Source organism: Manacus candei, unplaced genomic scaffold, assembly GCF_025592945.1.
Source record: "Manacus candei isolate 608988 ecotype Guabito, Panama unplaced genomic scaffold, ASM2559294v1 h1tg000057l, whole genome shotgun sequence".
NCBI lineage: Eukaryota > Metazoa > Chordata > Aves > Passeriformes > Pipridae > Manacus > Manacus candei.
The window spans coordinates 11,740,136-11,753,577 of record NW_026138105.1 but is presented as its reverse complement, the minus strand read 5'-3'; the positions used below and the strand labels follow the sequence as shown (position 1 = coordinate 11,753,577).

At 46.9% G+C, this 13,442-nt stretch overlaps 1 protein-coding gene across 1 annotated transcript; it reads right to left on the bottom strand.

Moving 5' to 3' along the window:
* Positions 1-9,593: 9,593 nt before the first annotated feature.
* NPBWR2 (neuropeptides B and W receptor 2) lies at positions 9,594-11,017 on the bottom strand. Its single transcript, XM_051803408.1, has one exon. It carries the CDS (start codon positions 10,902-10,904, stop codon positions 9,906-9,908), a length of 999 nt encoding a protein of 332 aa, XP_051659368.1. The 5' UTR covers positions 10,905-11,017; the 3' UTR covers positions 9,594-9,905.
* Positions 11,018-13,442: the final 2,425 nt, after the last annotated feature.

The window sequence follows — 13,442 nt, the reverse complement described above, 5'->3', positions numbered from 1 at the left end:
TCTTGTGCACTGAATGATGATCTGCAAGATTTAGCTGTGTGGGTCAGGGATGTCTCAGCCTGATCCTTTTTTAGTGAGATCAGTGGGAACTTTCATGTCACAGGCAACTCTGTCTGTAGTTAACACAGGAACAGAGGATGTGAAAATGCTGGAAAATTGGTGGTTGGAGATGAGTGTGAGTTGCCTGCACACTGCCAGCCTCCACAGGGTCCCTGGGTTTTGCAACAGGCAGCTCTGGTGTGCAGGCAGCTGCCTGCTCTAAGAGGTGAAGTCTGATACAGGATGAAAACAAGCTCTTCCCACATACTCTATCCACAATTCCAAGGAGTTATAGGGTTAGGCATGATCATGGAGAATAATAAATTACAGTGCTGCTCTGAAAATAAAGCCAAGGCCATATTCTCCAAGAAAGAATAGCCAGTGAGATGTGTGATCAGGGAAGTGCTTTCTGCACTGAGATCAATATTCCTACCCAAGCAGGTAAATATCAGGAGAGGGTTTTTTATTAGCAGGGGTGATTTTCTTCTCAAAAAAAAAAATAAAAATTGGTGAGAACAAAAATGGAAATCTTTATTTCTCTTCTAGTTCAGTTAATTATAAGTGTCCAGGGGTGAGTTCTCATAGCAAAAGCATAAACCAAAGTGCTTTACTCAGTATTATGGGATTTATTAATGTACTAAGTGTTCTTTCTGCTGCTGCTGGCTGAAGTCAAGTGCTGGAAAAGGCTGAGGAATGGATGAGCCAGTGACTGAGCTTTCTCCTGAGGAACTACTTGGTTTGCAGCAAATCTGGCTTTGGAAATGCCACATTTCCCTTCCTCTCCCTCAGCCAGCAACTTCCGTCCCCATCAATTACAATTTCTAACAGCAGAAATAAGGAGCAGAATTTACACTTTTACTAAAGTTTGGATGGACAACACCCTCAGGCACATGTGGGATTCTCAAAGTTATCCTGTGCGGGGCCAGGAGTTGGACTCAGTGATCCCTGTGGGTCCCTCCTAACTCTGGATATTCTATGATTTATGGCTTTATGCCATGGGAAGAGCTTAGCCAGGGAGGTGCTGAGCTACCCTTTACTGAACTGCAGGTCAGACAGCAGTTAGTTGGTTTGGGCAATTATTCAGTTGAAATCCCTCTCCTCATGCCCACTGCCCATAGGAGCCATGAAGCCTTTCCCCTGCTCTGAATGCCTCTGCCCCCCAAAAAGCCTGGCCCTCAGTCCTGAAGACAACTTTTGCAGATGGGAGAAACCCTGACTGCAGAAAGACCAAAGCTGGGTTGGCCCCTTGCGATCCCAACACTGCAGCTCAGGACTTGCCCTGATGAAGATGCTGCCTGATGCTGAGCAGGTGCCATGTCTGTTTTTCCAAGGTGTTTTCATGAGTAACTAGACTGTAAATGTCTCTTCCCCCCCCCCCCTTTTTTTTTTCCACCCAAAGGAAGATTTGTTAACTCTTTAAAGAGCTGTCACTGGGCTCTGATCTCTCTCTGGGTACTTTGGGATATCAATTCCAGGTAGGACAATGTGTGCCCAGAGAAGGATGCTTCTCACCCTGCAATGCTTTATAGGGCAAGTGGCTGCTCTCTATAGTTAGAGCCTCTATTTTAAATGAAAAGGATCTCCAGCAGCAGCTGGTGTGGGTGCAGCCTTTGCTATGTGCTCAAAAGAGAATCTCTCAGACTGGCAGCAAAGCAGGCTCCACCAAAAAAACTCCAGTTTGCTTTCCCACTCATTTCCCTGTGCTTCCCCTCAGCTATTTTTGTGGGTATTTATGCATAAGCAAATTTCTCCTTCCCTCAACAGGAGAATCTCCTTCGGACACATCCTGAGCCTCAGCCCTGATTGTGCATTCATGGTTTCACGCCGTGTGTGAATCTCTGTGGCAGCAGAGCTTCTTCACTGTGACTTTGCAGAATCAGCTGGTAAATCACATCCTTGATCCTCACCTCCCAAGCCCTGACCAGGGCTGTCCGAAGGACCAGATCTTACTTCCCCACCTTCTCCTTTTCTGAGGAGAACCACAAAGCTGAGGTGGGAGGGATAGAGGGTAGAATCCTGCAGCAATGGCTGTAGGAGGGAAAGCTGTCCCAGCTCTGTGGGGAGAATGGCTTGTGATGTGGGGAGGCTGGAACCTGATCTAGTGGAAGGTGTCCATGCCCAGGGCAGGGAGCTGGAATGAATTGGTCTTTAAGGTTCCTTCTCACTCAAACCACTCTGTGATTCTGAATTCTATGAAAGGAAGGTGGACCTGAGATGGCAGCATCAGTCCATAACCCAAGAGATAGACTATAAGAAAGTAGAGCATGTGCTGTGTGATGCTAATGGGTCTTTGGTACAGGTTTTTTTGGTATGGGGATGAGATGTTAAAGGGTCTGCAGCCCCTCCTTGCCACATCTGAGCTGATGCACACCTATTTTGAGTGGCCCATGCTGACTCCATGCACCTGCCCTCTTGCCCATTCAGACTGGGGATCCATGCCACTTTTGCTCAAAACACGTGGTAACAAAGGTACTAAGGTCACAGCTCATTTTGAAAGGAGTTTTAGGATTTTTCTAAGCAAAGGGACTGCTATTGGGGTGGGTGCCACATCTCACAAACTCCCTTTGTTCCTGTTTTCAGTACCCTGGAGCCTGGATAGATTGAATCACAGAATGAAATAATCAATACATAGAGCAACATGGTTTTGTATCTTGGCAACGATGATGCTAATCAACCATGTAAACTGACTTTGCTGTCTCTCCCTTAATGCAGAGAAATCCTGCCTGTCTGCAGTGAAGGAGTGATGCCTGCAGTGCTGGGGCAGATCCTTCCCCCACCTGATGCCTTCCTTCCTCCAACTCAAGGTTTCTGCTTCAGAAGCCCAAAAACTCCCTAAATACTCCCTGGGGTAGAAAGTGCACAGTAATATCCAGACTGAGCTGGGATCATCTTCAGACCCCTGGACAACATCTCTCATGTTTGGATTCATAGAATCACCCAGTCCTAGAATGGTTTGGGTTGGAAGGGACCTCAAAGATCATCTAGTTCCAACCTCCTTGCCATGTGTAGGATTCTTGGGAATTTGGTCCTCCTGTGATTAAACTACTGGAAGGGCCTCTGGGAGGAAACACCAGCTCCCCATGGTATGTGGCATCACTTGGGATCTTCCTGAGTAATGAGCAGACTGGATCATTTGTGGATTACGTGTTGTATACATGTCCTTGCTTCTCCCTGCTGCTTTGCTCTCAAATCCTTGCTCCTGTTGCAGTATATGGGTGCCAGGAGGGAAATCCCACCTGCAGAGCCCATGCAGGCAGCTGTTAGTGGGAGGTCTCATATCCTATGCAACCAACCCAGCCCACTCTTGCAGCAAGGGGTGTTTTTCATCCGGAATATGTTGTTGCTGTGAGAGGATGTAGCTCTGGTGCTGATGGAGTCTCTTGCCTCCCTGCAGTGGTCAGGGAGAGCATCACTGCTTCCCTTCCCTTTGGGCATGAAGCCAGGCAGGATGGGCTGGAGCCTGGAGCCTTGCAGAACCAGCCCTGCCAAACAGTAGATTTTCAGCATACTGAGATGAAGGATGAATCTGACAGAAATCAAGCAGGAAATTTGATTTTTTTCCAAGGAAACAAAATCAGCACCTTCCCATAGTCTGGTTTTGGCTGCATCAGATCACCTTTCTCCTGGCCACAGAGAGGAGCAGAGGCAAAGCCTGAGCTGGCTCTGTCCACTCTATAAACATTGATTTCTCTGTGTGTTTTCAGTCTGCCATGTGCAGCAAGTGCTACAAAAAAAAAAAAGCTCATGCCATGCTGATTCATTCAGTGACGAGGAATAAAAACACAAGCTCTCTAGTCAATATGAAATTAAGATTAATGGCTTTTCAGCTCTGTGTGAAAATAATCCCATATTGTGATTTGGCTATTTAATGTTTATTCAATGTTAGTCATTAATAGCACTTCTCTGTGTGCACAGGTCATTTGCTCACACATTTTGGAACTTCCCTCATCTCAGCCTTGCACTGCTCTTGCTTTGCTTAACCACAGAGAAAATCAGAGAATCACAGAATGAAAGGGACCTTAAAGATCACCTGGTTCCAACACCCTTGTCATTAAAATTCCTGGAGATAATCACTTGCCTCCAGGGACCCTGCTGTAAAAGGGCAGAAAATGAGCCCAACCCTGGTGCTGGTGTTTACCCTTCTCCCTGCATTCCTGCGGTGACTGGGAGGTGGGAATGAAAAGCTGATCAGGGCCAATCACCCTACAGTTTGCTTTGGCACCTGCACTGGGGTTTAATTTGAATGTGCTTGGCTGGAAAACTGCTTCATCTTTTGGTGAGTGTGTGTCAGCACTGCCCCTGCCTGGGGAATATCCACCAGGATGGTGTGGGGTGAGTTCCAGACCAGGTTGGATGGGGCTCTGAGTGGCAGGTGTCCCTTCCCATGGCAAGGGGTTGGAACTGGATGATCTTTAAGGTCCCTTCCAACCCAGACCAGATTCTGATTCCATAATTCTATGAGCTGTTGGCTCTGACCTGCCCCATCTACCATGAAATGGGGGCTGTCAGCTTCATGGCCCCAGCTTGGATGAAGGAGCTCAGCTGAGCGTGACAGTGGCTTGGAGGATCCCACTGACTCCATCACACAGATAAGGAAAATGTAATTACATCTGTAGGAATTCCATCAATACTGAGCAGCAGCAGGCTGGGTCTCAGGGGAGATTTTTCATTGCATTGAAATCTGACTTTATTAATTACCAGCTTCTGATCTCATTTGAGGGTTAAGTTTATGAAACGGAATCCTTAGTCCTCTGATTTCCTTATTCAGCTGGTTTATTGAGTCTTGTACAGTGGATGGTTTGGACCTTAGAAACTCCCAAGGTGTCTTGTTCTTCTGGCATGAGCTGTGCAGGAGAAGAAGCATCAGAGCAAGGAGAGATGATGGAGTTGTACACAAATCCCGGGGAAAGACAGAGGAAGAAAACATTTCTCAGGAAAACTGAAGATGGGGACAGTTGCCTGTTGTCAAAGGTCTTAGCCCCAAACTACAGCTTATTTTCCCCCTGACAGGAACAATAATGCTGATGGCAGCACCCAGAGCCCCCATGCCTGCCCACCCCCGAGGTGTGGGGCTTTAGCAGAGCCACCACCAGCCTTTGGTGCACTCTGGACTATTCACCTCCTCCTGGGGAAAGCTTCACATCATCTGTTTATCCAGGGAGCATCAGGCTTGGCCGTAGGCACTTATAGGATTGCCTGGTTTTTATCTAGACATAAATTATTTTTTTATTAAGAGAAAACAGCCACTGAACAGCCCTTCAAGCTTTGGGCTGGTGTCTATTTCCACTTGAAGAGCTTTGTTAGATAATTGTAATATTTTTCTGAGAGAAAACAGAGCAATTGAGGCTTGTAATTAAAAGCTATTCAGAGAGCTTTGATCCTTCCCTCTGCATCTTCACTTACCATACACAAATGCCAACAAGAAACTCTTGGCAATATTTACTGTCACTGTTCTTGGTCTTTGCCTTTAAATCAACTCCTCTTCCTCACTTCCAGTCAAAGGGAGGGGGGTGAGAGAAATTTGGCAACATGGCATGTGGCTTTTCAATAGAGATTTATTTGGAACATTTTTTTTGTTTGTTTTTTTTGGAGGATGCCTGATATCACAGAACAACAGAATCATTAAGGTTGGAAAAGGTCATCAGGTCCAGCCATCAACCCAGCACCACCACCATGTTTGCCGCTAAACCATGTCCTGAAGTGACACATCCTCACATTTTTTTGAACACTTCCAGGGATGGTGACTCCACCACTGCCTTGGGCAGCCTGTTCCAATGCTTGACCATCCTTTCAGTGAAAAAAATATTTCCTAGTACCTAATCTAATCTTCTCTAATCTAAATTCTTCTCCACTTGAGGCCATTTTGTCTCATCCTGTCACTCCACGATGACAAGCCTGGAGCTCCTCTGGAGGACTCAGAGCTGACATGGAAGAAGGGTTTATCATCTCAAAACTGGCTCCAGGCACAGCCATGGCTGCAGTGATGGTGTGGGTGGGTTTTACCCACACTGTCTGTCTCGGGCAAGGACAGGGAGCTGCCGGTGCTGTGTCCCCACAGCCCACAGAGGGTCCTCAGGTGACCTCCTGGCTCACCATGAGAGTAACCCAACCTGGGGAGTCCCCTTCAGCAGCAGGCAGGAATGTCAAACCTTGAAGTGCTGAGACCCTTTGAAGGCACCAAACCAGGCTTGTTTCTCCCAGAGTTAGCAGCAAAGGCAGAGGGTCCCCATTTCATTGGGTTTGTGGTGGGAGCATCAGTGGCTCATCAGCACCTCCCAGCAACTTGTAGTAAACAAGGGGAGTGCTAAAGATAAGTCAGGCCATACATTACAGGGACAAATCCTCTTTCTTGGATTGATTTTAACAGTATCCTCTGGAGACTTTTCCATTTCACATCTTTTGTAGTCCAAGCTTTTGCTTGCCCATTTTTAATCTTTCTTTTCATTTTTCCTTTTCCTCATCTAAAGACCTTTCTGATAGCCAGGCCTTCATCAATCAGCAGGCTATTGTTTCTTTTCTCACCCAAAATCGTGACCAGCCATAGAGAGACAGTGTGAGACTGCCTAAATCCCGGGGGATTAGAGCTTCCGAGGGAGAACAAGCTGCAGCACAGCTTGGATGAGGACAATTGATCGGAACAGCCGTTATTGCTGCAGCAGGAAGACTTAAAAAGCAACAGTCATTTCCAATCCCCCTCCTCTCCCCTTGTCTCAGACGCCTGTGTTTAAAGCCTGCAGTGGGAATATAAACCCTGTATGAACCCTAATTCCGGTTCTGGGGTGGAAAACAACTTGTTCCCCCTCTCCCAGGGATGATGAAGCAGAGTCCTTCAGGGCTGTCTGTGGTCATGAGTGCAGCAGAACGGGAAGCAAATTCCTTCCTGGAAAGGAGGCAGGCAGGAACCTGCTGCTTTCCTCCGTGCCACTGGACTGGGCTGGAGTAAATGGAAAGCCTTCAGCTCCTGCTGTGACCAGCGAGGCTGTCCCTCATCTTTGCACCCATTAAGACACTCCAGACTGTCCCAGAAGGAAATTTCCCCCAGCTTTGAGGCTGAGCTGACTTCCCTGCTCCAATGAATGTCTCTCTGGGAAGGGGTTAGGATAGGAGGGCCCTGTGGGTCCCTAATTCAGCCTCCTGTGACCTGCAGACCCCAGAAGGATGTTTGGTTTGGGAGGGAATTTATTCAGTGAGTTGTTAATGGGGTTTATTTCGCCGCTTCCAATCTTCAAGATGCAGCTAATGTGGGTTGGTGTGGCAAGCCAGTCCCAGCAGCGGGAGGAAATTCAAAGGAATGAGTTGGCATGCAGGGTTTCCCTGTGTGTGGGGGAAGAATCTCCTCGAAGGCATTTTCTGCTCTCCCAGAAGGAGCCGAAGCAGCCTGGCCTCGGGTGCTGTGCTCTGAGGGTCTGCCTGGACGTGGGCACCCCGACTTTGCCGGTGCCCCCGCAGAAGCAGAGTGCTGGGTTGCGTGAGGCTGAGCAGCTGCGGGAGATGCTGCGATGCTGAGCTGAAAGCAGAGAGTGCCGCTTAGTGCCGCTGCTCTGAAATACAGCGTGTTGGGCGCTCTGCTGGCTGACACTCCGGACACCTCGGGGCTCTCCTGGGAGCCAGAGCCCTTCCTGAGCACGGCAGGAGACCTTGGCCGATGCAAATGCTTCTCCCCTTGGAGCCTTGCACACTACAAGAGTAAAGAGGAGCCGACACTCGTGTCTTATGTATTCTACATGGAGAAAATCACGAATGAAGGCAGGATGCTGCTGTAAGCAGATGCTGTTCATCCTGGGGAAGAGAAGTCCCAGAGGATATAAGCAGTGCCTGGAAGTGCCTGATAAAGGATGGAGAGAAGAGGGAACCAGACACTCCTCGGTGATGTCCGGTGACAGGACAGGAGGCACAAACTGAAATATGGAAAACCCCATTTAAGCCTAAGAAAGAAATTTACTGTGAGAGTGGTGAAGTATGGGAACAGGTTGCCCGAAGAAGTTGTGGCATCTCCATCCTTGGAGACATTCAAACCCAATTGGACGTGGTTCTGGCAACTTTGCTCTAGGTGACCCTGCCTGAGCTGCACTGTGAATCTGGGACAGTCATGATTTGTGATTTAGTGGGGAAAGCTCCAGCAATGACACTGTCAGGTCTGAAAGTGGATGACTTACACTCGAAAGGTCCTTTCCATCTAACGAAATATATTAGGTTTTCAACCTAATAAATTATATTGCCTTTCCTACAGACCTAGTGCCAATGAACAGTGACCTTTCAGCTAACCAGGCAACTTGTGTGTGAGGTGGCACCATCTGAGTTAATTTTCTACACTCAGAGAGGTTTTTCCACCTGGGAAGCCCCATTACCAGCAGGTGGCAACCGTGCTAAAGCAAAATTCCTGGAGAAGTTTCACCTGGAAGAATGTGTTCTGCTTCACTGTTCTTCCAAAATTAACACCTTTTATATGGAGAGGGCAACATATCTCAGTTTTCTAAAAGGGAAAAAAGGCAATTGCCATCATGATGTATCAAGGGTTATCAGTTTGGGATGCTGAGGGCACTGACCCAACTGAATTGCCCTGAGCAGCCTCACCTGGGATCTCCTCCCACATCCTCTCCAATTGCCCCAGGAGCCCATTTAAACTGAGAACTGCAGCCCACTCCTCTTCTGTTTTACCTGTCCCATGCTTTCCTGGTGGAATTTGGACAGGTAAGAGCCCAGCTTGTTACCTGTATATTTGGAGAAAGCTTGAGGGAAAAGGTTTAGGTGAGGCAGCCTTCCTAAAACCAGTAGTTTATATACTTTGCAGGGCTAAGGGGTGTGAGAGTGAGCTTTCCAAGCTTTAAATATGGTGTTTCTGATCTTCAGACTGTTCTTCTCAAGTCCTGGTTCTGTTCAAGTATTTGAACTGTTTATCTGCTAAAGAAGGAACTTTATCTGCAGTGCTTGCTAGAGGTTTTTCTTATTGCTTATAAACACCTTAATTTTGTTACAAATCTACCCTATTTTACTTTGCAGTAGGTAAAATGCAATATATATAAAGCAAAGATATGGCACAAGTAGTGTAAATTTTCTCTTGTGAAAGAAGGACCAGACTCTTTTTCCCCATGAGGTTTATTTCATTAATCACTCTTAAGTAAATATATATTTGACACTTAACAGGAACAATTAGTTAAAAATAATTTCTAACACAAATTCCCACAGTTGTCATAGTATTTGTATGGTGAGTTGTTTAACCCTATTTTTGAGACACAAATCTTCCTTTTGGTCTAAATTTAACCTGTGTTAACAGTCCAGAAAAGAGGGAATTTGGGGTGGGGTGGAAGATGGACAACCCCCAAAATCAAAAACAAAGCTATATAACACATAGGCACATGTATTTCATGGACTTGAAAACGGTTTCTTTTTTTTTTTCTTCCAAATACTCATCCTCTGTCCATTTTATTGATATTTCATTGAAAGTGCTCATTAGCTCTGCCCCATGAAACAATCCTAATAACATGGAAATAAAGAACTGAGCATTGCATTATTCTGAAAACTGCTCTCCAGCCTGTCGGTGCTGTACAGCAGATGGCAATAAAGGACCACTATGTGGTAGAAATGCACCTCTGAAAGGAAGTTTTCTGTCCTTAATAACTCAGGGTGTGTATTTAAAAATAAAAATACAGAAATGCAACTCTGAGGAGCTGGGAGGAGCAAAGAGGGGAAATAAGAGCTGCAAGGGAGCAGGACAAACTGTGGATGATGAGCATTACAAACAGACACACACAACACTTGTAAATGCCAGAATGGACACTGTGCATTCATTGGCCACCCCTTCAGTCTGTGAAGCTGCCCCTGCAAAGCCCTGGGAGGGCAAGAATCTGTGATCCCCAAGCCACTGTTCAAGAAGTTCTGCATTCCAGCAGCTTCCGGAAACTTTTCCGAAAACTGTCGTCCAGGAAAGCGTACAGGAAAGGGTTCAAGCATGAGTTAGCATAGCTCAGGCTGGTGATGAAGTAGGATATACCAATGACCACAGAGGTCTGGGGCAAGTCGGTGGTCAAAGCCACGATGGTGGCCAAGTGGAAGGGGGTCCAACAGAAGAGGAACACAGCCAGGACTATGAAGACCATAATAGTGACTTTCTTCTTGGCTTTGTCCAGGGCTCTAGCGTTAGAGTTCAAGTGCATGTTCCTTAGCTTGTAGAGCATCATGGTGTAGAGGATGCAGATGGTGGATACTGGAATGGCAAAGCCAAGGATGAGGGTATAGATCCTGCTGGCTTTGAACCAAAACCTTTCAGGCTTGGGGAAATTGAGACCACAACTCTTTATCTCCAGGTCATCAGTGTAGACGTTGGCAAAGATGATGAAAGGGAGAACTATGATGGTGACCAGGATCCAGATGCACAGGCTGACAATCCTGGCTGCTCGGTACGTACGATGGGGCATCCTCTTGGACCTGACTGTAGCCAGTACCACCAGATACCTGTCTATGCTCATCACTGTTAGGAAATAAATGCTGGAGAAGATATTGTAGTGGTCTATGGACAAGATGATCTTGCAGAGGACCTCTCCAAAGGGCCAGTAGCGGAGCAGGTGTTCCGCAATATTAATGGGCAAGACAAGTGTGAACAAGTCGTCGGCTATAGCAAGGTTCAGGATGAACATGTTTGTCACAGTCTTCATCTTGGGGGCCTTGAGGATCACATAGATGACAGCAGTGTTGCCTGTGAGCCCCACAGCACAGATCACGGAGTAAATCACAGGGAGGACAACATAGAAATCAGCTGCCTGCTCTTGGAAGGAGAAGTTGAACCTCATGCTGTTGTCCAGGTAGCAGCTGTTGCCTGCCTTGCTGCAGGTGCTGTTCAGATCATCCCAAAAAGAGCTATTTCCCATGCCTGTTGGTTACAGACCACCCTCAGATGTTACTGAAAGCCTTGCTAGCCTGGAAGAAAGAAGGGATGGGGGTTTTGTCGTTGTTGAGGGGGTTTATTGTGGTTTGATTTTGGTTTTTTCTTTCCCCTGGGAGAAGCAGCCACTATCTCATGTAGACACAGGTTATTTTCAAAGGTGGATTGTAAGGCAACATGGACCAGCTAACTTATCTCTCCTGTCCCCCCATGCTGGAGAAGTTAGATTTCGAAGTGATGAGAGAGGGGATAGTGCTTGAAAGGCACATAAGGCTTCATGAACCAAGGAAACAAGAGAATTATAATTCTCTATGTAAGTCAAGGAACTCTTCCTTCTGAGGGCATTCTGGTGAACTTTGCCTTTTCTCTTCTGGGGTAGTTGAGTGGCTCCAGTTCAGCTGTCTGCTGAGAGTGTTCTTCTGGGGCTGGCAGGAACAGGCAGGCAGAGGGGGAGCTTTGTGCCTGTCTGGCTGTTCACAGGAGGACTCGAGGGACGGCTGTTCCACTGGCACAGCACTTGCTTTCTGTGCAGGAGCAGAAGTGTTGCAGTTGTTAATTAGTGCCTGCCTTGGTGTCGGAGTTCAGGCTCTTCATTGACTGAGATTTCACAAACAATGAAGAAGTTTCTGACACTGCTACTCCCCCACTCCCAGGGTCCCCTAGCAAAAGAAGGAGGAGGAAAAATAGTTCAGGGAGTATTTCCAAAACTAAGGGTTAAAGGGGCTTAAGCTGCAGTCAAAGTAATGCTCTAAGTAAGGGTGGGCTATGATCTTATTCACTGTGAAGACCATCCCCAGTGCAAAACACTGGCAGCACACCAAACTTGGCACAGATGGACAGACAAACCTGTAAATCTCAGAAGTTCAGGATTAATCAGGGAAGAGGGAGAAAAGTCCTCTGAAAGCGAATCCACTTTCGACTCACAGCGAGAACCTCCACATCAGTAGCAGTTGCCACATCCATCACTAACGCCTGACCCTTTCTTCCAAGAATTCCTCTGCTGGGAATGAGCAAGCACCGACTCCCCTACCCCCATGAAGATCAAAGGTTTGGCAACTGGTCCCCAGGCTCTGCAAAGAGAAGTGCTTCCCTTCTCTTGCATTTTGTTGTTGCACAGCAATCAAGTGCAGGACGGGACCGCCAGCGCTGGGGAAGGAGGGCTGAAGTGTCTCTTACCTGGTGAGTGGCTCCGCTGCCTCCTCCAGTACCTGCTGCTTGTGCTGGTGAGCCTCTTCTCTCTAATCCGAGTCGGAGGAGGGTCTCTGGGATGCTGACGTTACCCGGCTTTGCAATCATATCACCATGATGCCTCTGTGTGTGTGCGTTGCATGTCTGAACAATTAGCACTTGCTCAAACCAGGGAAGAGGGGCAAAAAAAAAAAAGGTTTTCTTTCTGCAGGGTTATTTAAATAGTAAATAAGGTAGGTGCTGGTGAGCAGCTGATGCTCCAGGCTGTTCCCTTCAGGAATAAGGGAGATCTGGAGGGACACGGACAGCACCCAGGGATGGCTGAATGAGGGATATGTGAAACGGTGGGAAGCGGGGGGTTAAACTGCTTCAATAGGGAACAGTGGCTGGTTTTAACAAAGGAAGATACCCCAGAGGGAGTGGGAGGAGAGTAAGCAACATTACAGCTCGCAAAATGAACAAATAAACAGACCTTGCCAGATCTGTGCTGGTTTCAGCTGCTCTAGGGGAGTTTGGCTGATTTTTTTCCCCAGCTGGGTCTCTGGTGCAGCTTTGGAAATGAAGCAAAATCCTTCAGATGTGCATCAGGAGGTGCAGGAGTCCCGGGAAGCTTGACAGAAATGCACCTCAGGCTAAGAGCAAAACCAGCAACAGTGTAAGATCACTTTACCTTCATGTCCCTAGAACAAGAAGAAAAAGGAAATCAAGGGTCTCTTGATTCTCCTTTAGCCCTTTAAATGTTACCTGGCCTTCATTCCAAGACAAGGCAAGGGAAAATGCAGCCATCCATTGCTGCCATGCCTGGCTGTGTGCATGTAACCAAACGGGTCAGCTTTTTGATCTGAGCTGTGTAGCCAAGAGCTGTGTTTGACTTTGCTCCTCTCCTGTAGATATTTACACTCTTCTGACAAGATTATTGTGCACCGGTAACTGGAGGGGGGGAGTAAAACACTTCATTGCACTTGGAGGTAATTTCTTAAAACTATGGGTATAACTGACTTTTTCAGCAGATGGAATTTTTTTTTATGCCAAGTGTACCACTCTTCCAGATATTTTCCTTATCTTGGCCAAAATCTGACCAGACATTAGGCTTAAGGAAAATGAAATAGAAATTATATTGCCCACAAGATGCATAGGAATGCTATGGATGATATTTCTTTACATGAAACACCCCTGGAGCCGTCTTCTTGCCTATTTTGGTAAAGCTGTAAGTAGTTGTAAATGAAGCAAGGTATTGATAGGTCTGCAGGGAGAAGGCAGTTTCCAGGAATTGCTGTTGTCTTTTTCAGAGAAGAAAGTACACGAAGGCAGAGAAATTCAGGAGAATGTGATGTTA